At 68.2% G+C, this 27,206-nt stretch overlaps 1 protein-coding gene across 1 annotated transcript in view; it reads right to left on the reverse strand.

Annotated features, from left to right (window-relative positions):
- Positions 1-726: 726 nt before the first annotated feature.
- RBM19 (RNA binding motif protein 19) overlaps positions 727-27,206 on the reverse strand; it is a 37,456-nt gene continuing 10,976 nt past the window's right edge. The window contains exons 18-25 of the mRNA XM_056107997.1: positions 27,061-27,121; positions 26,706-26,785; positions 25,986-26,041; positions 25,587-25,703; positions 15,839-15,944; positions 8,394-8,514; positions 1,093-1,205; positions 727-953 (exon numbers count right to left, since the gene is read on the reverse strand). Of these exons, the coding sequence (XP_055963972.1) occupies positions 945-953; positions 1,093-1,205; positions 8,394-8,514; positions 15,839-15,944; positions 25,587-25,703; positions 25,986-26,041; positions 26,706-26,785; positions 27,061-27,121 (663 nt within the window). The 3' untranslated portion in view covers positions 727-944. The remainder of the gene's footprint in view (positions 954-1,092; positions 1,206-8,393; positions 8,515-15,838; positions 15,945-25,586; positions 25,704-25,985; positions 26,042-26,705; positions 26,786-27,060; positions 27,122-27,206) is intronic.

The following is a 27,206-nucleotide window of genomic DNA, read 5'->3' on the forward strand; positions in this document are numbered from 1 at the left end:
GCCTCCTCCCCAACGCCCTAGTGGGGGCCGCACATGTGATGGGAGGGGGTTGGGGGTTGCAACAGGGACTTGGGGGGGTTCTGCGCCACAGGGTGTTGCCAGCATCGTTCTTCCAGGGGATGGAAGATGGGAAGAGGAAGGCCCGGCCCCAGGCTCAGGGTCCCCTGCCAGGACTCCTTGCCCCCCCCAGGCCGCCCTCGGTGGCACAGAAGTTCAGGTACAGGATGCAGGTGACCCCGAGGACAGGCTGCGGGAAGCAGAGTGCACGTGCCCCCGGGAGCCCCTCATTCTGGGCCTGTCTTTTTTTCTTTGCTTTTTGGCTCACACCCAGCGATGCTCAGGGCTTTCTCCTGGCTCTGCACTCAGGAATCACTCCTGGCGGTGCTTGGGGGACCGTATGGGATGCTGGGAATCGAACCTGGGTTGGCTGTGTGCAAGGCAAACGTCCTCCCCGTTCCAGCCGCTGGGCCTGTCTCGTTCCTGCGACTTCTCGGGGTACAGTGAGGGCCCAGGAGGAACCCCAGAAAACGATGACCCTGCACGGCCTCCCGTCTGAACGCTGGGCGCCTGCACCCCCCACACGCAGAGACAAGACTCGGCCCCGCGCCTGTGTCGGGTCAGGCTGTCCCATCTTTACTGAACGGACGCATTCAGCATCCCCACGGGACGGGAGACGCTGTGTCCGGGCTGGCTCCAGTTCCTCCTTCCTCCCCACCCCCTTCACGGGGGAGGCCCCGCTCCAGGCTGGAGTGGGGTTCGCAGGCACCCTGAGTCTGGAGGGGCACCGGGCAGGGCACGGCTCATCCTCCCGTGAGTGACAAGTCGGGGGCCCAGCGCAGAGATGGGTCCGGGGCAGGGGTCCCTGGCCGAGCATAGCAGGGGCGTGGTCCCACGTGCAGGCCGCGCGGGGTCCTTCGGACGGACATGCTGGGGTGGTCAGCAGCTCAGCAGGCCTGTGAGGTAGAGCAGGACAGAAGCTTCTGGAACCGGCCTTCCACGCCCAGCCCTTGCCCAGCGCCCTGGAAGGCCCGGGAGGTGGCAAGGCCCAGGCTGGGGCTCCCGACCCGGGGACCCTTGCCCCGGGGCACCTACCCGCCCGGCGCCAGGCTGCAGCTGAAGGCCGGGCTCTTCGCTCTCGTGTTCACTGTCTTCCAGCTGCTCCAGGATCTCGTCCAACACCACAGACCGCTTTTTCTTCGGGGGCTCTGCGGGTGCGCAGATGGCGGGAGAGGAGAAAAGAACAGCCGAGAGGGTTGGGAGGCGGGTGAGGGCGGTGGGGAGGCGGGGAGGGCCGCGCCGGCGGGCAAAGGACACCCAGGAGAAGGGAGAGAGGGAAGGGGGCCCGGGAGGGGCGCGGGCAGGGGAGAGCCGAGAGGGGGGCTGGGGGCGAGTCCCGGGTGCCACCCCCCACCCAGAGAAAGGGCAGGAAGGGGAGGGGGAGCAGGGCCACGGCTGAGTGGGGGCTTGGGCTCCTCCCAGCGGAATGTGTACGTGTCAGGGGTGCGGGGATACCCCGGGGCCCCGGAGGCAGCCAAACAGAAGGACGGCCAGAGGCGGCTCTGGGGCACAGGGGTCATTGGCTTGGGGCTTTGAAGGCTGCAGAGGAGTTCTCTCTCTCTCTCTGAGGTGCTGGAGGGGACGGAGACTCAGCCCCGAGCCCTGGGGACAAGCGCCTAATCCTAGACAAGCAGACTGGGGTGGCAGAGAGGTAACGCAAACCCCAGCTCCCCACTTCACACACGAAGGGCCCCGGGGCCGCCAAACGTGGAGCCTAACCCTCCACGCCCCGCCCCCACCCCAGGGAAGCCGGATGCAGCGTCCCTGAACCACTGACCCTGGGTCGCAGGGCTCGGAGGACACTGTCCTTCACCAGACAGCCATCTCCCTCGCACCCAGGTCCCAGACCCCAGCTCAGAGAGACCCCCCCGCCCCCCAGGAGTGCCCCCTGGGCGCGGCCAGGATGCAGTGGCACCAAGCGCCTGTCCCCCGCCCCCCCACCCCTGGGAGAGAAGGCTCTTCCTCTTGCCTTCCTGGGTGCAGAGTGGCCCTGTCCCCCAGTGCCGGCTGGATTTGGGGCGCCGGGAAGGGAGCTTGGCTCTGCTCTGTGGGACTCCAGCAGGAAACAAAAACAGAGGGGAGCAAGAGGGGGCGGGCTACAGGGGGAACAGCAGCCCGAGCGCCCCCTACTGCACAGTGTTTGGAACTGCATGTAGGGAACACAGGCGCTCTGGGGTGAGCTAACCCCTCTCTGTGCCTCAGTTTCCTCCTCTGTCCAAGGCCGGGGAGGGGAATATCCAGGGCTGCCTCTGGGGGCAGTGGGGGAGAACTGAAACTGGGCACAGGGCTGGAGAGACAGGGCCTGGGCGAAGTGCTAGCCTCACAGGCAGCCCACCTGGGTTCGATCCCTGGCACCTGGCAGGGTGCCCTGAGTCCTGCCAGGAGCTGTCTCTGAGCACTGTCGGGTGGCCCGGAAACCCCAAATAGAGAAGGAAACAAACGGAAAACAGGGCTGGGGCTGCCTCCGGGGAGGAGCCGGGCCCTAAGGGACTGGCCACTGGACTGTGCCAGCCGGGACCGGACCGTGCCAGCCGGGGCCATGAGCCTCACCCTGGGCGCTTGGTGAAGGTGAACGGCCCCTACTCTGCTTCCTCGAGGCCCAGCGGAGACCCCAGCCCAGCCCTCGGGGCCCCCAGCGTGAAGGCTGGGAACACGCAGGCCGTCTGCCGGGGGAGGCGGTGGGCGCGTGCGTGGACCACGGGTCCCTCTAGCCGCCGGTCACCCTGTGTCCCGGCCCGCCCTGGGGGTCCCAACAGGCCCCCGCGCCCCGGGCGGCTGCCAAGGCCCCGCACGCAGCCCCCGCCCGGCCGCGCCCCGCACTCCGGGAGCAGCTGCCGAGGCCCCACGTTGCCGACATCAAAAGCCTCGGTGGGTTTTCACCAAACAAACACAATGCGGGAGCGGAGAAAGGTGTAAGATAAATAAACGGAACAAGCTGTGCATTTTCTTCCCGTCTTACAGCTGCGCCCGGAGATAAACAACAAGTGAATGTCACCCAACATCGATACCCGAGAAATTAACTTGACAAAGAGCTCAGCCTGCCCCAACAACCCCCCAGTCCTGCCCCGCTCCCCACCCCACCCCCGGCCCCCTCCAACTGCCGGTTTTGCATTTCTGGAGTTCCCACCTAATGATTTTATTTTTCAATTAATTCCTTGACAGGGTGCCAGGGCGCGCCGGCTCGCCCGGCCCTGGCTGGTGGCACCGCCGGCCCGCGCGCATGCGCAGAGGACGCGGGCAGGAGGCAGGACGCCGGCGGGCGGCTGGGAGGGGCACGTGAGCCTTCGAGTGTGTGTGTGTGTTGTGTGTGTGTATGGGGGGGGCAGGTCAGGTGCGGAGCAGGCAGGACCAGAGAGAAGCCCGCATCTTGGGTTTGGTCTCGGAGGCTGAACGCTGGGGCTGAGGACGGGTGACCCAGGTGACCCAGCTCCCAGGGTGCAGGGCCACAGGGCCGACTCCTGGCTCTGCACTGGGGACTCACCCCCTGGCGGTGCTTGGGGACCATCTGGCCTGGCAGGGCGCGAATCCCAGTTAGCTGCGAGCAAGGCAGACGCCCTCCCCGCTGTGCCAAGGCTTGGCCACGCCGTGGGGCTTCAGAGCGTGGGACCAGGCCGTGGTCACGGTCACTCAGGCACCCGTGCTCCTCAGGGCCCGCCCTGGGCTTCCTCTGACCCGGCAGGCTGGATGTCCGAGGCAGGGCTCGTGGGCCCAGAGAGGCTCTGTAGCGGCCAGCCGGCCAGGCTCCTGCCCGCTCTCAGAACCTGAAAACACACCCGGAGCTCCTGGGACCCAAGCAGGACAACGCAGCCTGCTCCCCGGGGCTGGTCGGGACAGCCCCGCCCACACGCAGGGGACATGCGGCTCCCGTGTTCCCAGGGGACCAGGCAGGTGCCCTCGGGGAAGGACACGGAAGGACACGCAGAGGGAGTGCCCGGCTCCTCCGAGTCTCCAGTCACATTCTGGAAAGGGCTGGCAGGGTGGGGCTGAGCCCGGGGGTCTGCCGGTGGGGGTCCCGGCTTCACTCCCTGCCCCCCCCCATGGTCCCCCAGGCACCACCTGGTTTGAGCCCCAAGCAACGAGCAGCAGCTGGCAGCGCCGCCCGGTGACCCCAAAACCCAAACGAACGGGCCCAGCAGCAGTGGCCCAAGGGGAGTGGGAGGGGGTGCCCCAGCCCAGGCCTGCAGCTCTGGGGAAGGACCCTCTGCTGCCAGGGGAGTGGCCGAGCCCCCCTGAACCCACACAGCCGTGGGCCTGATACCACGCCCCCACTTCCTGGGGCAGGAACAGTTTTGGGACAGAGGGGAAGTCGTGGGGGTGTGGCCGACCCCGTGACAGGTCACAGCTGATCCTTCAGGGGGGACACAAGCTCCGTGCCCACCACCAGGCACGGCCCAGCTGCCCGCACCTGTCACTTCCTCAGCCCACAGAACCATCTAGAAACCCGGGAGTGAGAGAGCCGTGGCGGCCGGCTGGATGCGGGGGGGAGGGGAGGGGATCCCTGCGGGTGGGGGCACAGCAGGACAGTGTGTACAGAGGTGGGGGGGGGGATGACACCGGGGGCCGGCTCTGGGCCCGTCTGTCCTGGGCGTGTGGTGGCGGCGGGCGCGGACACGCTCGCGGATTACGGGGATTTGGCGGCGGTGGGCTTAGTAAGCCCGGGGCTTTGGGGCTCGGGCTCCCTGTTTGCTCTAGCCCTGGGAGGGGAGGCGGGAGGGCGGGCGAGGGGGACCCTCCTCCCGGGCCCTTCCTTCCTCCCTGCACCTGCGGGGGCCGGGGCTCCCACACGCCTGCTCGGCCTCGGAGCGCGTCTGGGGACACAGCTGCCGCTGGGGTGGGTGACCACAGGGGGCCGCGCCTGTCTGTGAAGCCCCTTCCCCTGCCCCATGCGCCCCCTCAGCGCCCCACGGGGCCAGGGGGTGCGAGACTCGGAGTCTCCCGGCCCACCCGCCCACGGCAGATTCATCATCTCCGCCGCGGCTGCTCCTCCGCCAGCAGCCGGGGCTCCTCCTGCCCGCGGGCCGCCCCCCGCCGCCGGCCACAACCCCGGAGGAGGGCCACCCTCCAGGCAGCCCCGATCCCCGGCCCCGGGGGCCCCCGGGCCCTGCCCCTCCCGTGCGCGGCCGCGGCTCCTTCTGTCAGCTTAATTCTGTGATCGATGAGGAAGAGCCGGAGAGGCGGCCGGGCACAGCTGGCTTCCCCGTTAGCCCTAGCGGGGATCCCTGGCCTCGCCGGCGAGGGCTGAGTGAAATGTTTGCGGAACGCAGAGAACACAAGTCAATAACGATTTAGCTGGATTGGGAGCCAACACCTCGCCCGCACGGAGAGCCGCTCCCCGGGGGCACCGCGCCGAGAGCCGCCGGGCACCGGCCCGGCGCAAGGAAATGTTTCCACACCGCCGCGCCCAGGGGTTCGGGCCGCGGGGGCCTGGGGGGCTCACTCCATCACCCCAGAGGGCACACGGCTCAGCGTGGGGGCTGCCCTCTGCCCGCTGGGGAGAGCCACCCGCCCAGCCCTCCTGCGGGACGAGGCGGCCCCCAAACGGGGATCAAAGTGGGGCCCTCGAGCTCCGTGGCCGAGGGCTCTTCTGAATGGTAAATTCTGGGCCCTCGCGTGCTCCCGCGCCTCCCAGACCCCAGTTCTGGAAGCCGGGTGGTGACGCTTCCTCCACCGAGCAGGCGGCCTACCTGCCGGGGCTGGCGTGTGGGGGACGGAGGGGCAGGCTGGGTGTCTCTCTCTGCCGGGGCCCCTCACGTGCGGCCTGCACACACCATGCGCCATCTGCTTCCCGCCCAGGGGACTGCTGACGACCGCCCCCCCAGCAGACACGCCCACGGCCTCCCCCGGCTCTGTGGCTTGTGTGTGTGGGGGCAAGGGTTCTGGGTTTGGTTTGGGGGCCACACCTGGGGGTGGCTCAGGGGTCACTTCTGGTGGGGCCCGGGGGACTAGAAGGGGTGCGGGGGGGGGGGGGCGACCAAACCCGCGTGGGCTGCATGCAAGGTCCCCCGTGCATCTCACCTCCTCACTGGGCCTCCGGGGGGAGTCAGGGACCCCCAGCACCCCGGCTTGGCCTCCCACTCCCCCCACTCCCACAGTCCCTAAGACCCGCTGGGATCAGGCCTCGGGGCCCCTCTGGGGGGTGGGGCAGGTGCGAGACCCTCGGACCCTCCCCCCCATCAGGCTCAGGCCTGGCCAGAGGCAGGCGACACCGCCTGTCCCCAGGAAGGCTGGGGTTCTGGCAGGCTCTGGTTCGGGGATGCCTCTGGGGCTGCACTGAGAAACAGGGGCATGGGGGGGGGGGTGGCCACCAATGCTGGGGGCCGGGGGATGCGCCAAGGCCCGAGGACGCACGGGCCACACACCCTCCGTCCCCTCAGCATCACCCGGCCACACAGGATCCGGAACAAAGAGCGGCTGGCGGGCTGGAGCAGTAGTCTAACAAGAAGGGTGTTTGCTTGGCACACGGCTGACCCGGGTTCGATTCCCGGCCATCCACAGGGTCCCCGAGCACCGCCAGGAGTGATTCCTGAGTGCAGGGCCAGGAGTTAAGTCCTGAGCATCACTGGATGCGGCCCAAAAGCAAAAACCACAGACACAAACGAAACCACCCAGGCCCAGGGACATGCCCACAGGCCCCTTTCTCCCCCACGCGTGGTTCTGTGGGGCCCCGGGGCCTCTGCAGAGGGGAGCCGGCAGGGGGTCAGGCGGGGGCCGCCCTGCCCGCCAGTGGCCATGCCGCTTGCGTCTGTGGTCATGTTCCCGCCCGCGGAGGGGAGAGGTGCCGCGAGCCGCAGCCCATCAGCCCCGCAGCAGGAGTGACACGACGCACGGCCGCGCTCCCGGCCAAGTCAAAGCCCTGTGCCCGGCCTCGCGGAGGCCCGGGCGGCAACAGCCTCCTCTCCAGCCCGCCTGCTGGCCACGCCTGCCAGGCCCTGAAAGCTTCCCGCGCGACCCCGCTGCTTCGTAACACGCTCTAGAAGAAAAGGACGCAGCCGGCCGGGCTTTCCTTTCTTCCCTCCTGGTGCTCGGGGAAGAATAGAGCACTTCACCTGGGGCCCGGGCTGAGATGAGAAGGCCGCTGGGCAGGGGAGGGGAGGGAGGGGGGTAGGGGAGGGAGGGGAAGGGAGGGGGGCTGAAGGGGAGACGAGAGGGGAGGAAGGAAGGGGGGTTGTAGGGAGGAGGAAAGAGAAAAGGCAGGGAGGAGGGGAGAGGAGGCAGGAAGGGCAGAGGCAGCTGGGCCCTGCGGTCCCCTTCCCAGCGCGCCTGGGGCTGGGCTGTGAGACTCTGCGGTGGCCGGGGGCCGCTGTGGGAGGGCAGTGCCCAGGGCAGGGGGGTGTGGGCTGTACCGTCCAGGGACATCCCGCGGCTGGAGTCATTGAGCCGCTGCTGACACCCACGCAGGCCTGACAGTACCCGCCCGCAGCCCAGCACCCAGGACGCACACAGACGCCCACCCCGGAGCCCAGGGGAGGCGGGAGGGTCCCCCCTGAGAGCCTCTCCGTCCAGCCCGCACAGCCCAGCAAGTGGCCCGGAGTCTGCCCAGGGGCGCAGGGAGGGCGGGACACTCAGGAAGGGGGAGGGAGGTGCCCCAGCCCACCTCCACCCTCAGACAGCCGGAGGCTCCTGCATCAACCGCCCCCTCCCCCCCCCCCCCGTGCCTCAGTTTCCTCATCGGAGGCCGCCTGCACATGGCCCCTGGCACGAAGGGTCAAGCTGGGCAGAGGACAGTCACCTGGTGCCTGTGACCAAGACTGGGAGCAGACGGGTGGGGGCGGGGAGGTGAGTGCCCACCTGCCTGCATGGCATGAAGCCGCTGCCCCACGGTTGGTACCCGGAGCACACAGGCGCCTGCAGGCTGGCCGCAACCGCTGGCCACAACGTCCATCTCTCACCGGGGACCCACTGGCCGCGGGAGCCCTTTGTTGAGGCCGTGGGGCCCGAGCCCTGAGTACCTTCCTGGCAGAGGTGAGGCCGGGGAGGGGCCCGGGCACCGAGCCACTGGCCGCCAGTCTGCCAGGGGCCGGCAGTGCCCAGCGCTGCCCTTTACACACTAACGTGCCAGGTCTTTATCGCGGCAGGGAAGGGCTGGCCGGAGGGCAGCGTGCCAGTAGCCCGTCCGTCTGCCCGCAGAACCCGCCCACGCTGAGTGGCCCGAGACCTAGGGGCGCCCTGGGGAGCAGAGACGAGGAACAGGACACAAGAAGTGGGGGGACAAGGGGGGCATGGCAGGGAGCCCATGGGGTTTCTTGGCGGAAACGGGAGGCACAGAGGGCCGGGAGCCTTGGGGAGCAGGGGAGGGGCGGAAGGGGGGAGGGGGGGTCCCGGCCGCGGGCTCTTACCATGGAAGTGCTCGGCCGTCTTCCTCCGCAGCGCCTGCAGGCTCTCGTCGGCGTCGGCCCACTCGAGCACCAGCCTCCGGCCGTAGAGGTGGGTGCTGTGGCACAGGGCGCTGAAGGCCCGCTGGGCAGGGGGCAGGCAGGGACAGAGTGAGTGGTGGCCCTCAGGTGGCCGGGCGACTCGGGGAGGGCTGGCTGCGTCCCGCTGGGAACGTGGCGCGCGTGTGTGGGTGGGTGGCCGGCCCGTGGCACGGTGTGGACACGCAGTGACCGCCAGCGGCTCCCGAACTGCCGCCCGGTGGGTGGCCCTGGGCCCCTCCGGCTCTTGCCGGGCCCACCCCCCGCCCCCTGTAGGAGTCACCAGGCGACTCGGGGAGACGCTACTGCTGCCCCCTTGCCAGCCTCGGCTGGGGCCTGACCCCACAGATGCGCAGGGTGGGGGTGGGGGCCGCATACCCCCACAAGGGAGATCGGCCTGCCCGAACCCCGAGCCCGTGTCCGCGGGACGGGACTTTGCCCAGTGCTAGGAACGACGGACGCAAATGGCCAATCTGGGCAGGGCCGTCTGGAGGCCCTGGAAGTCTAGCGCCCCCTGGGCAGGCGGGGGGGCTTCGACGCTGCCCACCCACAGCTCTGGCCTGCATGCGGGGTGACCGTCACGGGGGTTGGGGAGGGCCCAAGTCCTGCTGGTCCTTCGTCCCCTTGCTGGGAGACGGTCCCTGCGGGTGACCGAGCGCCCAGGAGGCAGCAGTGGGCAGGGGCGTTTCCCAGGACGGGGCCAACCAGCGGGAGCCGCCTCTCGGGGGTCTGCATCGACCCCCGAAGCCACAGTTTCCGCCCCTGTGAAACGGGGAGGAGGTGGGGCTGTGGCCCCGAGGTGACTGAGTCTGAGGCCCTCGGTGGTGGTAAGGGGGACACAGCGTCCCCAAGCCCGGGCCGAGGGCTTTGTTCGCCGCGTCCCCGAGCAGGGCCAGGTGCAGGAAACTTGTCCCCCCTCCGCCCGCCCCCCCTTTAATTTAAAAAACTTCCCGAGCGCCAGCCGAGCCGAGGCAGTTTCTCCGTGTGCATATAAAAGTGCATCTGGACTCCGAGCCGAAATGGCCCATTCGGAGCTTTCAAACCGCGCGTGCTCAGCTGGCGAGGCGCGGAACGGCCGGGCTGGGGGGCGGCGGTGCCATCCTGGAGCCGGGATCCCAGGGACACGGCCGGCGGCGGCGTGGGAGGGGTGGGGGGAGACGGCGAAGGGAGTCAGCCCCCCACCCGGCAGCGCCACTGGGACCCGAGGCCGCGGGGGCGGATAGGGCCGAGCTGACCCTGCTCCTGGCCGCCCCAACTGCTGTGTGGCCCCGGCAGGCGGCTGGCCCTCTCTGTGCTGGCGTGTCCCCGAGGGCGGAGCAGGGGCAGCAGCTGGGCAGGGCCTATGCTGGCTCTCAGGCCCGATTTGTGCTTCGCTAAAAACGGGGGCGATGTGCCTCCCTCACCCCCAGGCTACCAGGCCGTGCCGGGGCCCAGAGCGGGCCAAGGCCTCACACTGTCGCGGCAGCCGTGAGGGCACTGATTGGGCTGAACTTGAACCAGGGTGATCCAGAGTAATTGTCTCATTACAGCGCCTAATGAGTGCAGTGAGAGGCCGAGTCCAGGGAGGCGGCCGGCAGGGGGAGGTGACGGCCTCGGGGGCTCCAGGGACCCCGTGGCGGGGGTCTGGGGGGCACTGAGGGCTGCGTGGCCACAGCAGCTCCTGGACCCTGCTGGACCCGACCCGTGGCTCTGACCCTCCCCAGAGCTCAGGCTCGAACCCGCCACCCACACTGGGCCGGGACAGAGGGGCCGGGGCCACTTGGCGTCTGGGGCCTCGGGTCTCTCGCCTGTGCCCTGTGGCCTGTGCTGCCTCAGCCCCAACAGCCCGGCACACACCCGACTCTCCCGAGTCGCTCATGGGGAAGCCGAGGCAGGGCGGTGGGGTGGGGTGTGCGTGCATGTGTGTGCACGTGTGTGCATGTATGCATGTGCGTTGCACACGTGTGCGTGCTTGTGTGATAGATGTGTGCATTTGTGTGTACCTGTGCTTGTGTGTACCTGTGTATGTGTGTGCATGTATGTGCCTGTGCACATATGCACACATGTTGTGCATGCATGTGCGTCCGTATGTGTGTGTGTGTATTTGTGTGTGTGCGCGCGCACATGTATACCTTACCCCCCTTCTTGCCTCTATAGGACACCACTCAGGACTTCCTGGCACCTCGTCTGGATGCCCCCCCCCACCCCGTGGCACTTGCTGGGGGCTCGGGGCAGACCCTGCAGACTGTCCAACCCACAACCCAGCCCGACCCCAGAACGGACCCATCAGCACTGGAGCAGAACAACCCGGGTCCCTCGCTCCCTCTCGGCCCACTGGAGACTCCGTGTCCCGGGCACCTCCAAATCTGGATTTTGGTCACCAGGACCCAGGGGGCACCGGGGCTCAGGGTCTCACGCTGGAGGCAGGAGGGAGCCCCCAAGGGCCGCTTAGAGGTTCCTGCTCTCTGTTCACAAACGGGAGGCGCCAGTGGAGAGGTCGGGGTCCCCCACCCCAGGCCTCGCACCCTTCACGTCCCTCGCGCACCAGGCTGGGATCCCCGAGTCTCCCTGAAGCCCGGCCCCTCCCTCACCCCACCCAGCTCCTCCCCTGCACCCCGGGGGTGACCAAAACCATGTGGACACAGAGGGTCAGAGCTGGGGGGTCCCTCGGAGCTCTGAGCAGGTCCCGGGGCTCCGGCGGCCGCCTGGGCTCTCTGGGAAGCAGATTCGCAGGCACAGGGACCTGGTCACCTGGATCTTTCCAGAACCGGGAGGAGATGGAAGGTGGCCAGCACGGCGCTGGCCCTGACCTTGCCCACTCTCCCCACGGGCGAGGCCCCCCTCCCGGAGCAGTGCCCCCGCCATGCCCTTGGCAGCCCTGCGGCCCTGAGGCGAGCTCGGCGTCTGCTGGCGGAGGCCTGGGGCCGGCCGTCTGCTCGCTTGCGCCCCCGCGCAGGGCTGCGTCTCTGCGGACGCCCAGGCCACCTGATCGCGAGAAGCCAGCCTGTCCCGGCCATCTGTGCGGGGCTCGCGGTGCCCCTGACCCGCGCCGGCGAGAAGGGTCAGGAGCACGGCAGCCGGCAGAGGGCGGCCGCCCCCACCCCTGCCCGCCCTGGCCACCTGCAAGCCGCTGTCTGGGGGACGCCCCATGCCCTGGAATAAAGGGGGGGGGGGGCTCTGCCCAGAGCAGCGACTTGAACCCATGGCCGCGGCCAGTCTCAGGCCATTCCAGTCATAGCACTGGGGGTGGGTGACCCCCGGAGACGAACCCGGCCCCTTCCCAGACCAGCACAGTATCTCTCGCCTTCCCCAGCCGCTCAGCCCAGCCAAACTGAGCCCCCGACCCCTTCACTTCCCCACCCCCTCCACTAAATCCCTTCCACCCCCCATCTACTCACTCAGGCCCTGATCTGTGCCCGCTCATTCATTCACTCAGTCCCGCCAAGCCCACGCACTCATTCATCCGGTCAGCCCCACCCAGCTCCGTCAGACTTCAACCAACTCCCAGGCCCCACGTCTGGGACCCAGAACGACGGCAGGCGGCGGTGATAGATCATGTCTGGCCTCGGGAAGGGGAAGAAGCCGCTTCTCAGAGGCCGCCCAAGCAGGCTCGCGAGGGACACGCCAGGCAAGGACGTGCTGGCCGGGGGCTGGGCCCTGCCCGGAGGAGGGCGGGGGTGGGGGCACCATGCCAAGGAAATGAGGCAGATCAAACCTGGTGTGGGTGGTGGGGGGGAGGCAGGACCGGCACGAGGCCCCACTCAGCTCAGCAGGTGATGGGCCCCGACGCCTCAGGTTCTGAGAGGCCAGAGTCTCCCACCCACCTCAGGGAGGGCTGCATCTGCACCCAGAGGGCAGGGCAAGCACCTCTTTGACCCTGGACAAGTCCAGAGGCCCACACCCACCGCACAACCCCAGTGGGGACCCCAGATGGCCCAACCCCGAGACCCGAGAGTGGGCCCCAGACCCTGTCCCTGAGACCCGGGAGTGGGCCCAGATCCTCGTCCCTGAGACCCAGGGGTGGGGACCAGACCTCCCGTCCTTGTGTCTGCAGTCGGTCAGGCAATGCCTGGGGAACAAAGCTGTATGGGTGACAGCCCCCGGGCTCTGGGCAGCCCCAATGCTGTGCCCTGCCCAGGATGGCCGTGCCTTGGGCACCAGGGGGTGAACACACACCCAGGAAACCCGTCCTCCTTACCACGTGCCGGGCTGGGTGCCCACAGGCTGGCCGACTCAGTGTCCCCGAGGAGGCACAGCCCAGCCCGGCCCGCAGGCTCGGTCCCTCGTGCTTTGCTCTGGCCACTAGGATCTCGCTCAGGGGCCCGGCCAGGCTGAGACCCTGGGCACAGAGACTGATGCCCACCGCACCCCCCCCCCCCCCCGCCCCGGCACCGAGGCCGCGCCTGGCCGCGTGCGCCATGGGGCTGAGCCGGGGACGCTGGGCTCGGGGTGGGGCCCGCCAGGGAGCCTGGCGCTTTGCCGCAGGGCGCGGGGCTCCGCCTGCCTGCCCGCCGCCATCCTGTCCCCCACTGCTGCTCCCCGCAAGTGTTTATTTAAGCCGACACATCGCTCTGCTAATTGGATAACATTCCATGTGAAAATAGACCTTTTAAAACAACAGCCGTGGCGGCAAATAAAACCAGCTGCAACTGCCAAGTACAAAGAGGCGGGGGGGGGGGGGGGGGTGCTGGGGGGGAATTAAAGGGGCAGGCGCGCGCCTCCGAGGTGGGGGCCCCCTGGGGGCTGCATGCGTCCCCTTCTGGCCCCGACCAGCTGCCCCATGCGGGCAGGAGCTGAGTTGGCCTCCTGGGCCACCCTGCTGGGGGCCTGACCCAGGCACCAAGGGCCCCTCTCCAGGGCCCTCCAAGGCCGAGGGCGGAGACGCCCCCGCCTCCCTCCGTGCCTTTGTCCCCAGCACCCGTTCTGAGGGGCAGCTGGCCCCCAAGCCTGTGTCCTGAGCACGGTCCCTCTGATGGGTCAAAGGTGGCACATGGGGGGGGGCAGAGGACTCCACTGAAGGGGGCACCGCAGGGTGGGTGTGGCCTGGCCTGTGGCCTGGCCTGAGTACAGGGCTTGCCGGTGAGATCCATGAGCGTGTGTGTGTGTGTGTGTGTGTGTGCGCGCACGCGCGCATGCGTGTGTGTGGGGGGTCCCCGTTCTGCTGGACAGGCCGGGCAGTGGCTTCTGTCCTCGGAGCCTCCGTTTCTCTGTCCGCCAAGGGCTCCTGCCCTGGGTCTCCCAGAGCCGAGGGGCAGCGTTAAGTTCCCCCTCGCATCCACGGCCCAGCACCCCAGCACTAAGCACTGAGCACCGAGAACGTGTCTGCGGGTGCCCAGGGCTGTGCCCCCGGAGTCGGGCATGACCGTGAGCCGACAGAAGCGGCCACTGAGGCCTTTGTGAGCACAGAAGCAGCCCAGGAAGACCCTGAACTCGGGCGGTGGCCATCTGGGGCTCCTCACTGTGGGGGGTGGGGGGCGACACACCAAGGCCAGCCGAGGGCGGGTGGCCGGTGCCGGCCCCGACACAGCCTGGGAAGAGCCTGTGGAGACAGGGACAGGCGGGGTGCACCCACGGGCCCAGTGGAGGACGGGGGGGGGGGGGGGGGGGAGACAGACAGACGGGTGGGTGCGAAGGTGCATATGTGGCGAAGGATATGTGTGGGGTGTGTGTTTCGGTGCATACTTGTGATGTGTCTGACTACGTGACATGGGAGTGGCGTGTCTGTGCGATGTACGCATGTGTGGTGCGTGAGCGAGACATGTGTGACGTGTTGCGTGTGTCCACGTGCTCCGGCCACCCCGGGATTCTCATTCCGGTGGGGTCTGTGCCGACCCCGGGTGGGTCATGGAGAAAGGGGCTCTGGGGGGTGGGTGGCGGCACGGGGGCTCCCCAGCCGCAGGGCACACGCTCCCTCCTGGCCCTACACGGGGGCTGGCTGGGGTCTCGGGTGACGCTGGGGAGGAGCACTGTGCTGGGAGTCCAGCCTGCTTCAGTCCGGCACGACTTTCCCGTGTACAGGTGGCTTTGGTCCCCGTTCACTCCCTCTCCCGCCCCACCCTGCCCTGCCCGCGGGTGGCTTCACCACCAGGGCTGGAGAGTGGGGTGGCCTCCGGGAGGGCCAGCGGGTGCGGAGGGCAGAGGGGCGCTCAGCCTAGCCGGGGCAGTTCCGCCCCAAGACTGCGGATCTCGGGTCCCTGCGGGGCGCTCGCCCCCCCACGCACGCCCGCCCGAAGGATGAGAAACACAACGTGGAGAATCTCGGGCTGGAGTCGCAGCACAGTGGGGAGGGCGTCTGCCGTGCTGGTGACCGCCCCGGGATCGATCCCCGGCATCCCATAGGGTCCCCTGAGCACCACCAGGAGTCATTCCTGAGTGCAGAGCTGAGGTCAGCCCTGAGCACAGCTGGGTGTGGCCCAAAAACAACGACCCAAAACCTCCAAACCAGACAAACAAAAAACACCCAATATGGAGAATCTGCCAAGACTCTGAGGGCCGGTGGGGGGGGGGGAGGGGCGGGGACTGGCATCTCTGGAGGCCAGAAAGCAAGACGGGTGTACGTGTGTGTGTGTGTGTGTGTACGTACACGGATCACGTCCGGCAGTAGCCGGGCTGGCCCGTGGCGCCAGGGGTGTCACTGGGCCCTGTCCTGCCGAGGGCGTCCACCAGGGACTGGGCAGTGGGAGGAGCGGGGAGAGGCGGCCAGGCGGGCCATCTGCCCTCTCTCCCCGGGTCTGAGAACCCGCCTGCAGCTTGGTGACAGACAGCGTCCCCCTGCTATGGTGGGAAACTGAGGCACACAGGCAGTCAGTCACCAGCTGGGTCCAGCTGGGCCCGAAGCTTTGAAAACCCGCTTCCAGCGACTCCAACAAGGCGTGGCCCTGGGCTGGGCAGTGGTGGCCTGGCCCCCTTCGCCGGGAGGACAGCAGAGGGCGCTGCCCGGGCCAGGAGAGGCTGGGGGCCGGGGAGGCGGCACCGGGGTCCCTCCTGCCTGCTCCGAGGGACAGCCCCTCTGTGCACCCCAGCGGAAGCCGCAGGGACTCCCTGCCAGGGGGGCGGCGGGGGCAGCTGTGTGGGCGGAGGCGGCCACGCGTCAACACAACGGGCACTTGAGTGCGAGACGCCAAGACAAAGGTGTCGATGCGGCGCTGGCGCTCCAGCCCGGCCGTTCCCAGGGCCCACAAAGGCCACAGCTGCGTCCCGGGCTGTCCCCTAGGGCGTCGTCCACGCGCCCGGTGTGCTCAAGGCCGAGGGCTGTGGCCCTGTCCCAGCCCCAAACCGCTCTGAAGTTTCCCAGGCAGGGGGAAGATGGGGTGAGCGACGCCCCCCACCCCGGCTCTGCGGGACGGACAGACAGACGCACACACAGACAGAGCTGCTCCTCGCCGGCTCACCTTAGCATCCTGTTTAGTGAGGAAATCCACGAAGCCGAAGCCCCGGTGGGCGCCCGTCCCCGCCAGCTTCTTGGGCAAACGGACGGTTTTCAGCTCTCCGAAGGTGCTAGAAAGAAAAGCAAACAGAGGCCTGAGAACTGAGGTGGCGGGAGGCCCTCCCACGCGTGTCTCCCTGGAACCCCCACGCCCCCGGCCACTCCCCCGGTGACTTGGGGTGGGGGGTGCCCAGGCAGGGGACCAGGTTGGGGAGATTCGCCGCGGTTCCTGGCAGGCCTCGGTGCTCGCGGGGGGAAGATCGCAAGGGTGGGCGCGGGGGGCCGCAGCGGGGGCAGCCCTGAACGCAGGGCTGGCAGGCTCGGCTCGGAGGGTCCCGGGGTCTCCTGCCTCGCCAGGCGGCCTCCTGGGCTGGACGAGCCAGCAGGAGCCCCTTTCCCCAGGACGGAAGGCCCCCTCCCCGCCAAACCCCCTCCTCCCCCTCGGGACAGCGGCTGGACACTGTGAAGCACCAAAGCGCTGGAGGCCAAGGCTCCCCGTGTCCCCGGGAGCCCCCTTCTCCAGCTCTCCCCGCAGACACACCTGAGAAATTCCTGGACAAAAGCCCGCCTGGCTCTCCTCGCTCCCCCGCCCGGCCCCGTCCGTGTCCTGACGCCCATTTATCAAATACATACGCACGAATCGCGGCCGATAAATATTTAATGTGCGCGGCATCTGGAGAGAGGGATGGTTTGATTTGAAAATCGGCACACCGCCGGGCGCCCACTCACGCGCGCGCCGTCTGGGGGGCTGCGGGAGGGGGGGTTGCCCCCCGCCCCCTCCCCCCCACGCGGGCTCATGAAATGAGAGCAGCCGGCGCCGAGGCGTGAACCCGCAGCTTGGCCGCATGACCAGGCATTGGCCGGCCCAATTTCTGCCGGCAGGACGGCGCCCGGAGGCCGCGTGATGAGGCCTCGGGATGGACGGGCACGCCTCCGCAGCCCCGCGCTCTCGGGCCGGGCAGGATGGGGGTGGAGCCCCACTGGTCTCTCCCGGCTGGCCAGGCTGGTGCCGGGACCCCGCGGCCTGGCACGCGGGAAGGTGAGGGCCGGTGGGAGGAGCAGAGGCTGCCAGCCTGGCCTTCTCCTGCCACCTAAAGGCGGAGCCGCCCCACAGCAGCCGAGACTGGGTTGGGAGACCCCCAGGGTCACAGGCCTGGGCCGGCCAGCAGGGCACGCAAATGGGGTTGAGGGGCTGACCGGGCTCTGAGGTCTGAGCACGGGGGGTGGGCTGCTCACGCCCCCCCCCCCCCCCCCGCCGCCTACATTCAGGATGCAGCAAGCAGCCCACGCTACCCCCATGGGGTCGACCACCTGGTACTGTCGGGGCCTCAGCCGGGAAAGCAGACAGACAGACAGACAGCTGCCCACACCAGCCCATGCCCCTCTGACACGGGGGAAACCGAGGCCAGGCAGGTGGTGCTTCTTGCTCCTACAGGGCAGGGCTAGAAGGCAAATCCTGGGAGCCCAGTGGCCGCAGGACACTTGCCCCTGCCAAGGCTTCAACGGCCCCTGCAGGCGTGAAGGGGGAGGCTGGGGGCGGGTGACAGGGGACAGCCACAAGGGCTGAGCGGGGTCGCGATTCACCCACGGCCCCTGACAGGTTGTGGAGGGCAGCAAAGGAGGCCTGGGCAGCAGGTTCCGGGTCTGCCCCCCGACCCTCCATGGCCCCTAAGTTCCGGGAGGAGCTGCCTAGGCCCTCCCTCTCTGGGAGCAGAGGGTGTCCATCCCGAGGGGCGGGGGAGGGTCTGCGCTGGGTGGGGAGCTCGGCAGGGGGGTCTGGGGACCCCATCCAGGCAGCTGGGGGACCAGTGGGGGCTCCGGACAAACACCCCCATTGGACCACGGGGAGATGAGAAGCTGCTTCTAACCCTGATCAGCTTGCAGGGGTGCAGCCAGCCGAGGGAGTAGTGAGTACCCCGCTCCCTGTCGGCCCAGGGAAGGACAGGCCACTGCGGAGGACTTGCGGGGGTCAGGGGTGTCCTGGACCTCACAGGGTCAACAGCTCAACGGCAGCCGAGGGCCAGACAGGACGCCGCTGGTCACACCGTCCCTCCCATGGCCCTGGACCCCAAAGCCCGGCCAGCTCGACGTCCACCCTGGCGGAGGTGGTGCCGTGGGCCTGGTGGGCACCGGGAGGCCGAGCCTAATGATCTCGGGGAGATATTGCAAAATTAAAACGGAGGGGAGAAAAATAGGCTGGGGATGCAGGAAAATCGATGAAGTACCTTTAGCTCCTTGGAGATAAGCGCCGTATAAACACCGGCCGTTATTAAGGCTCTTATCTGACTGCCAAGCGCCGGGGCTTCTAGGGGCGCCTCCGGGACGGATGTTTGGAGCAGGGTCACCTGGGGGGGGGTGCCCGAGGGGAAGGGGGTCCCCGGCACCCAGGAACTGGCCGGGCCCAGGCTGGGCGGCCCGCAGGGGAAGACGCTGCGGCCACCCCCCACTGTGCAGATAATAGGAACCACAAAATAGCAATTACTGTATCCGAAGCTGCGAAGAGGGAGGGCACGCTCGGCTTTTAAGCAGCCACCCCCCTCGCCTGTCAGTAACCAACTCACACCTCACTTTTCCAATTATTTCATTCACCCCGGGTTCGCCAATCACGCCCACGCACCGCCGCGGCCCACCCCCAGCCCGGGACTGGGGTGGGGGGGCGCACGGGGGACGGGGGGCTAGAGTTTGTTGTCACGTTTCTAATTTCTTGCGAGGTGCGGCGGGGGGGGGGAGGGGGGCCGGGTGGGGGGCACCCAGGTGTAGCGCCAGGCAAGCCAATTACCACCCGGGCCTCATAAACAAGCCCCCGCATGCAAAGCGCGTCTGTGCGCAGGCCCGGGGTGGGGGCGCACGGCACGCGCGCGCTCGGGCAGAGGCACGCGCGAGCACGGGCGCGCGCATCTCCCCTAAATGCAGCCGCCCCCCCCCAAACGCGCGCCCAGACCAGGTCCACCGCTTCCCGAGGGCCCGTGTGGGGGCTGTGCGCGCTGCTTCCGGAAAAGGGTGCGCCTGCTGGGGGTGTGCCGGGCACCCCGCCCTCCGAGCGCTGGCACCCAGCTGGGGGGTGGGCACGGCCCAGACCCGCCTGCTGCCGGCCCCGCGGATCTGGAGGTGCCAGCGACCCCACCTACGTCCCCTGCTGGGGTACAGCCAGCCGGCGGGCACCCGGGGGCCCGGGCGGGAACAGCGGCCGGATGAGGCGTGAGTAGGACCCCACTCCCAAGAGGCTTCCCCAGGCATCCTGCATAAGGGTCTCCCTTCTGTCGGGACAGCCCGGACACCCCTGGCACTGTGCCCCTGGGGGCCGCAAGAGCCGCGTGGCTGCGCCTGGGAGCCTTTCCTGGGGTCTGTGCCCCCCCTCCAGGCCCCTTAGGGGCGCAGAGCCGGGGCGGGGCCCTGGGAGCTGGGCGCAGGTGGACCCATTCCGCAAAGCGGTCTCTACACCCCCGGGGGACCTCGATCTCCGTCACGTGCCCCCGGGAGAGGACACATAGCCTCCTGCTGGCCCAAAGTTCCGAAGACATAGGTGACGCCACCCAGCCGGCAGCTTACGACCCCCACTACTCCCGACCCCCGTACATGGTTTGCGATCTCACGGGGCGGTTGCACTGCGCGAACCCTGCCTGGGTGCCAGGCAGTCCAGGGACCAGGTCTGGGCAGACTGAGCTCCGACCGGAAGGGGCATGGCCTCCCGCTAATTATAAGCAGGTGCTTTGTAGGCTGGGGAGGGTCAGAGGTGAGGGTGGGGGGCGCAAAGCCTCTGCAGGTTATTCTAATCCCCCCCCCACACACCCCTAGCTGATAAAGGACCAGCAGCTCCCCTGGATAGGGATGCCCTGAAATCCTTAGAAAAGAAACTGATTTGGAAGGATGTGCTTGGTGGGTCAAGTGTTCACGGCCCTGCTGACAGCAGTCCCTGGGGTGACCACACCACCTGCGGGGAAACCGAGGCCCAGGAGCTGGGGAGCTTGCCACCCTGGCTGGGCCTACTGGCGGGAATCACCAGCACGCACCCTTCTCAGTCACAGATTCCTTTCCTAAGGCTCCTGGGCCTGAGAGACCTTCGGGTGCCTGTCGGGTTCGGCCGCCCCTGCTAGCTGACGGGTGCAGGCGGGAGCCAGCCCACGACGAGCTAGGTGTGTCCAACACCTGTGCCCGCGTGGTGCTGGGGCCCAGAGCGAGAGGTGCCCTGGGTGCCGCCTGGGACACCCCCGGGCGCCTTCTCCCCTGGGGGCGGGTGTCTCACCTCTAGCCCCAGACGGGGTAACGAGAGACACAACAGACGCCCGCCCCGCCGGCCTGCAGGCGCCTCGAGCACAGCTAATCCCATTACAAGAAAATAAAGTGGATAATTCAGGCTAATGAAATCGTTACAAGAATGTGGTCAGCCAGAGGTGGACATTCAGATCCAATTTAACACCCTCTGGTGTCCGACCCTCAGCGCAGGAAATGAGAGAAAAAGGGAAAAAGGAGGAAGAAACCTGCCTTCCTCCTCGAGCGCTGGCCGGAGCCGGCCCGGCAGTCCCCGCGCCCACGTCCTGCTCCGCCTCATGCCCGCCGGTGGTCCACACACCCGTGGCTCTGGAAACGCAGGGCATGGAGCCGGCGCCACCCAGGGCCGGGAAAGCAGGGAAGCATCACGGCAGCCCTGCAGCTACCTCCGAGAAGAGGGGGCTCACCTCCAGCTCCCAGACTGGGCCAGTAACTCTGAGGGGTTACTCGGTGCTGGGGTGGGGGGCGTCACTGCATCCAGGCCTGGTGCCGAATGGCCGGGATGGGCACCCCGGCACCCACAGGGGAGGAAGGAGACCGGCCAGAAACAAGAGCCCGAGGCCTGGGCTCAGGGTCTCGACAAGGAGGCCCCGGACACTCCCTGGCAGCTGGTGGGGTCCAGCCCACGGGCATCAACAGGTGGGGAGAGAGACCCCTGAACACCACTGGGATTCCCGGCACCGCACGCTGACCATACCCAGATGGCTGGGGCCTCCAGAGGGCGCCCCCAACCACACATATGGAAGGGACACGTGTGTGGCTATACATTAGTCTCGTTCGTGTTTTGGGAGAGAGAAAAAAGACCGCCACCCACCCTGGCGCTTCAAGTACTGGCCCCACAACTGGCCAGACTGCTTATTCATTCCTTCCTCTTCCTCCTAAGGAACTCCTCCTGAGGCTGAGATATGGGAAGGTGGGTCAGTCCCTGCCCCGCCCCTGAGCACAGAGCCAGGAGTCCCCCCGAAACACCTCAGGGTCCACCACGAGGCCCCCAAATCAACAGGAAGCCGCCTTCTCTGTGCCCACTGGGATCGGGGCTTCCCTTACTGAGTCTGCCGCCACCCTCAGACCAGCCCTCCTGCCCCCCAACTCATCAGCCTGCCCCGCAATGGGGCACCCTGGCACGGGGTCAGATATGCCCAGTGCTTGTCCTGGTGAACAGGGACAGCTGCCCACCATGGGAGCCCTCCCCGGGGCCCACGCTGGGAACAGACCAAACAGCAACCCCAGAAAGAGGCCCCAGTCCCAATCCAGAGGGTGCCCTGCCTTTCTGCCACCAGACCCCACGGCCCTCTCCTGCTGCCTGGGCTCTGGTGGGCACTGTGACCGACCCAGAACCTCCCCCTGCCACCCCCCGGGGGCTCTGTTAACTGCCGGGGCGCAGCCCTCGGCCCCAGCCTCCTCGGGCTCAGCCTCCCGGACCCCCTCAACCTTGTCATCACCCCCGAGTGGCCAGGCCACTCCGTACCTGCACGCCAGCTCTGCCGGGCATGGCACCTCAATCTTGACAAGGGTCCCCCAACTCCATCGGGAGCCCACCGTGCCCTCAAGCGCCAAGGAGGGGGCACTCAGGACAGGAGGGGGGACGGGCCCTCTGCCCGCCCCCGCGGCCCAGGACCCTCAAACCTCACTTCCTCGCCCGTGCCCCTGAGCGCGGGGCTGTGGGTGGGACTACCTCCAGTCCAGGCTCGGTGCTCCCCTATCCCCCTTGGGCACAGCTGGGCTGCGGCTCCAATGGGCCCGTGGAGAAGGGAGACAGGCACAGGGGGTGGGGGTGGGCGACCACCCCCATGACTTTCCCCCAGGAAGTTAGGGAACCAGGGCCAGCTGCCAGCAATTTTGGGCGGGCTCCCACGGACTAATCCCGCCGTGAAGGGAAGGAGGGAGAACAGGCGCGAGGACCGGGTCCCCAGGTCCCGGATAGACCAGGGCCTGCAGCTGGCGGGGCCTTGGAGGGGGCGTGGCCAGCGGCAGGGGCGGGGTCAGCGGGATGGGCGTGGCCAGAAAGAGGAGGCGTGCCCAGGGGGCGGGGATGGGGCAGCGGGAGGGCCAGCAGGAGGGTGTGGAGGGCCAGCTGAGGTAGAAAGCTCCAGCTCACAGGCTAGTGAGGCGGGGGCGGGCTGTGCCGGGCAGGCAGGGAGCAGGCAGGGGTGCAGGCAGAGGGTCAGAGAGTGCAGGCAGGGGGCAGGCAGGGGCAGACAGTGCAGGCTGGGGGCTACGGGTCGGGGTGCAGGCAGGTGGCTGTCCGGCGTTCTGGGAGGGGCAGGGGTGGGGGGGTGGGCTCGGCCCTCGCGCAGCCCCAGCGCCTGCAGCCAATCGCAGGTGCTGACAGCCGCTTGCACCTCGCTGACAGCTGCTGTCAAAATACTCTCACGCCCGGCGGCCCGATAATAACTGAAAATGAGACACAAATGAGTGACTCGTCGTCGTGAGCTGGGCCCGCTGCTGCCCCCCAGCCCCGGCTCCCCGGGGGCCTGTGGGGGCTGGGGAGAAGCTCCGGTCACTCCAGGGAGCAGGGCCTCACTGCCCGCATCCCAGCTCCAAATGGAAGACTGCCGCCCCACCCCGTGTCCCTCCCAGAACAGATCTGAGCCCCGAGGGCCGCTGTGCGGAGACGCAGGGGCTGGTCTGATGGAGCCCGTGGGTGGCAACCCGGCTGGGTGGGGTCAGTCGCTGTCTAGCAGCCTGTGGGGACACAGGGCCCGGCCCGCGCTTTCTCCCGCGCCTCACCATGCCTGTCTGTCTGCACAGAGCCGGGGGGCGGCGGGGGGCACCCCGCAGCGGCGCCCCTCCAGGGGGAGGTGGAACAGCGGTAGGAGCCTGTCCAGGGCAGGTGGGTTGGGGTGCAGAGGGCTGAGGGGGGCCCAAAGGGGTCCCGACAGCCAGCAGTGACCCCTGAGCACAGAGCCAGGAGGAAGTCTGGGCACAGCTGGGGGTGGTGCCAAACCCCCAAAGTGAAGAAGGAAATTTGCGCCCCCACAGTGGGCGGGGAGGGCGTCTCTGGAGGAAACCCCTGAGCTGGGGGCTGGGGCTGTTCCTGCCCAGAAGCCTCTGGGGCCAGCGTCGTGGCTGATTCTCCCGGTGATGGAGACTGTGGTAAGGCCCAGCTCTGCCCGGGGAACCCAGGTCCAATCCCTCGGTGGGGTGGGGTGGGGTGCGGGCGGCTGAGTGCAGACTGGGAGCGGGTGCCGGAGTGGACCCACCTCTGGCCTTTCACGGACTCAGGAGGCCGTGGGTCCCCCTCGTGCCCCCGTCACCCATTTCTGTAACCCATCCCGGCATCTCCCGCCCATCAGCATATATCTGAGGAACCCACATGGGGTTTTTCTGCTGTGAAGCGGAGTCGGGACCGACTGCCCGGGTGGGGGACGGGGGTGGAGATAGAGGTTGCAGGGACTCGGGCGGGAGGGACGGAGGCACATGGTCCCCTGCTGGTCCAGCTAGCCGCCCGGGGGTGGCCAGGGCACCCAGTGCCTGTCCCCAGGACATGCAGCCCTGGTCCTGTCTGAGAGACCCTCTGCCATGGGCTGGGTATTGGCCCCGGGTCAAGGGGCTTTTTTGCCTGCACACAGCTGACCAGGGTTCCATCCCGGGACCCCAGAGGGTCCCCCAAGCCCTACCAGGAGTGATCCCTGAGCACCACCGGCTGCGGCCTAAGGCCCAAAAAAGGAAAAAAAGAAGAGGGTTGCACACCAGAAGCACCCCCAGAAGAGAGCGGTCAGGGAGGGGACACTGTCCAGACGTGGGCGCAGCCCCCTCCACGAACCCCAAGAGCCAGAACCCCCCTCCCCACCCCCACACAAACATGGCCAGGAGCCTGGAAGTGTGGGGTCCAGACACGTGCAGGGGGACAGGCTGCGCTGGACACACGGGGATGGGGGGGGACCCAGGAGGTCGCAGGGGAGGGAGCCCCCCCCTGCAGACGCCCGGGGCCCCTCCTGGCCCGGCAGCCCAGTCTCCTGCAGGAGAGGCAGTGTGGGGCGAGGGGTAGCGGGGGCCCAGTCCAGCTCCCGGGAGCTGCGGTTTCCCCTCCAGGGACAAGCCCACAGGTGCCCCCCACCCCGCGCAGTGATGCTGGCCAGGGCCCTGACTGACCTCTGCAGCCACTGGCTTTGTCTGAAACTGGATTTCCTCCCGGCCCAGAGTCGGCTCGCAAGAAGGCCTGCAGCGCCCCCTGCTGTCCTCCATGGGGAAGGCCCCACAGTGTTCCCCCCCCCACAAACCCACCACCGCCTAGTGCGGTGAGGGGGCGCCTCCAAGAGGCCCCGCCCTGCTCCCTCCAACCCCAACCCCGTTTCCAGGGCAGATGAGAACATGTGGGGACAACGGCGGGTGAGGAAAGACCAGGGGAAGCTCTCAGTGGACGCGGGGGCGGGCGCTCCCTCCTGTTGCCCAGGACACGGACACTGACACCCCTCCTCCTCCAGCCTCCGGCACTGTCCCCTCTGCACATGCTGCTTGGCACAAGCCCCTCCTGACATGGCTGCTCTTGGTTGTATTTCTGTGACTCGTCAGCACATGCCAACGAGCCCACACTGGGCTGCCGGGTTGAGGTGCGTCTCCCTAGGGGTGGGGGCACGCGCCCTCCCCCAGGCCCCAGCCCCTGCCCCTCTCCCTGCGACGAGGCTGCCCAGGGACTCAGATTCTCCGAGGGCATCAGCAGGGGCAGCAAAGGACGCGGCTATTCCTGACCCAGGGCTCGGGGTTGCTCCAGGCCCAGTGCTCGGGGCTATGCCTGGCACAGTGCTCAGTGCTGGGGACTGAACCCAGGTCTCCCGCAGGCCAAGCATGAGCGGAGCCCTTCGGGCCAGTGCCCTAGCCCCATAGAGATCATCCCGGCCTCCCCGAGACTTGACTGCGGCTCCTCCCGGTCTCCAGCCCCCAGCCTGCTCCCTGACCCGAGCGTGCGGGGCCTGGGTGGTAGCTGGGGCCTGACCTGAGGCTCACGGAGGGGCCCCCATGCGCTGAGCAGGACCCCCACCCTCTGTTCCGGCCCCGCCGGCAGCAGTGAGAACGAGAGAACCCCAGGGCAGGGGGCGGGTGGTCCCAGCCCGAGGGGCCAGCACAGCGCCTGTGGGCCTGTTCCCGCAGCCCTCGGACAGGATGGCGGCAGGGGCTTCTCTCCACACGCGGGAGCGAAGCGGGCAGCAGCCCAAGGCCCTGGGGAGGGCCCAGTCTGGCCCCTGTGGGACTGTCACGCCCCCGCGGCCGCTTCCCTGCACCCCTGCACACGCGTGCTCTAAGCGGCCGGGACCTAAACAGTGTATGGCTCTCCCGTCTGTTGCACACACACACACACGCACATAGACCCACTCACACAGACACACATGCACACACAGGCGCATGCATGCGCACACACAAAGCACACATACACACATGCACACACACATGCAGACACATGTGCGCAGACACAAGCACACACACCCGCGGCCCGCGTGGCCCACCTGAACAGCTCGCGGATCTCCCGCCGGTCGGCCTGGAAGGGGATGTTCCGCACCAGGATCTTGGAGCCTGTCTGCTTCCGGGACACCTGCTTCTTCCGCGCGGTCGTCAGGGCTGGCCTGGGCGGGGGGCACGGGCTCAGGATCCTGGCTCAGAGCGTCCCCTGGCCCTGGGCACCTGCCCCCAGCCCCCTCATCACGGAGGGGGCCCAGGACCTCCTATCTGGGGACCCGGGGGCCCCTCACACTGCCCGACCTTCCCCATGTCCCCTCTGGCCTCTGGGATCTGGGCACAGGCTTAGGTCACCCCTCGGGACCTGGGGCCTCCACCTGCCCGTGAGGGTGACACGTCCCACCCACACCCATAGGGTCTGACCCAGGACACGCAGGGGGGTCACTTACTTAGTGGCCCGCTCCGAGATCCTCAGTTCCAGCTGGTGGCCATCCACGACGTGGCCCTGGGGGACAGACAGACGACTCCTCCCTCAGTCCCCGAAGAAACTGAACCCTGGGCTACCCCCTGGGGGCGGCTTTTCCTGGCAGCTGCGGGTGGGCCCGGCCTCTGGTGCCTGCCAGAGCCTGAGCTGGCCCTGGCTGCATGTGGTTCCCAGGCAGGCAGTGGATGGGCAAGCGGGGGATGAAGGGGTAGTGGACGGGCAGGTGGGGGAAGGGTGGGCAGTGGATGGGCAGATATGGGACAGACGGGCAGTGGATAGGGATTGGGGGGAGGCTTAAGGTCCTCCGTGGGGTCTAGAAGCATCCAAGTGGCAGTGGCCCTGCTGCCCACATGGGGTTAGATGCCAGCCAGTCCCTTGGGGTGGAGCCCGGCACTAGCAGAATCACTCCCGGTGATCCCTGAAGCCCCCCATAAAACACAGCCCGTCATCGGCAGGGTCACGCCAGTGGGGGCAGCGGGCCCCTCTGCCCGCCGAGGGCATCTGTGCCAGTCACCAGCGTGTGCCCCAGGAAGGGGGCAGAGCAGTCCCTAGCCCGTTTCCCCCTCGGAGCTGGGCTGCCCTGCTGGGGACTGGCCTATGCTTCGGTTTGGTTTCGGGGGACAGGCCCCCCCCCGCCCACTTGCTTCCCAAGTGTCCCCCAGGGTGCGGCCAAGGCCCCCGTTACCTGCAGCTGCTTGAGCGCCTTCTGGGCCTGCTCTGGCTTCTTGTACTGCACGAACCCGAACCCCATGGACAGCAGCGCCCCTGGAAGAGTGGGGGAGGGGCTGCAGAGGTGACTGGGGGACAGCGCCGGGCGGGCACAGAGCCCCCCGCAAATGCTCCGTCTTCTCTCCTCCCCCCGGCTCCTTCTGGGAAAAGTCTCAGCTCCGGCATCAGTCAATGAGCTTCCCGGCCTCAGAAGGAACCATCCTCACATGCCCCAGTCTTAGGCCGGAAGCTTCCAGAATCGCGCCCAGACAGCAGCCCTCTAAGTCCTGTTCCCGCCCTGAAGGCCCCCCAGAGGGTGGGGTCAGGAGTACCTGCTTTGTTCTTCTTCCTGGACACGGAGCAGCTCTTCACAGCCCCCGCTTTGGAAAACACCTGCAAAGGTCAGGCGTGAGTGGTAGGTCGGGGTCCCAGGGGTGGGGTGGGGGGTCAGGGTGGGCAGGGGGGGTGTTGTGGGCTG

Source organism: Sorex fumeus, unplaced genomic scaffold (assembly GCF_029834395.1).
Source record: "Sorex fumeus unplaced genomic scaffold, SorFum_2.1 ptg000189l, whole genome shotgun sequence".
Classification (NCBI taxonomy): Eukaryota; Metazoa; Chordata; class Mammalia; order Eulipotyphla; family Soricidae; genus Sorex; species Sorex fumeus.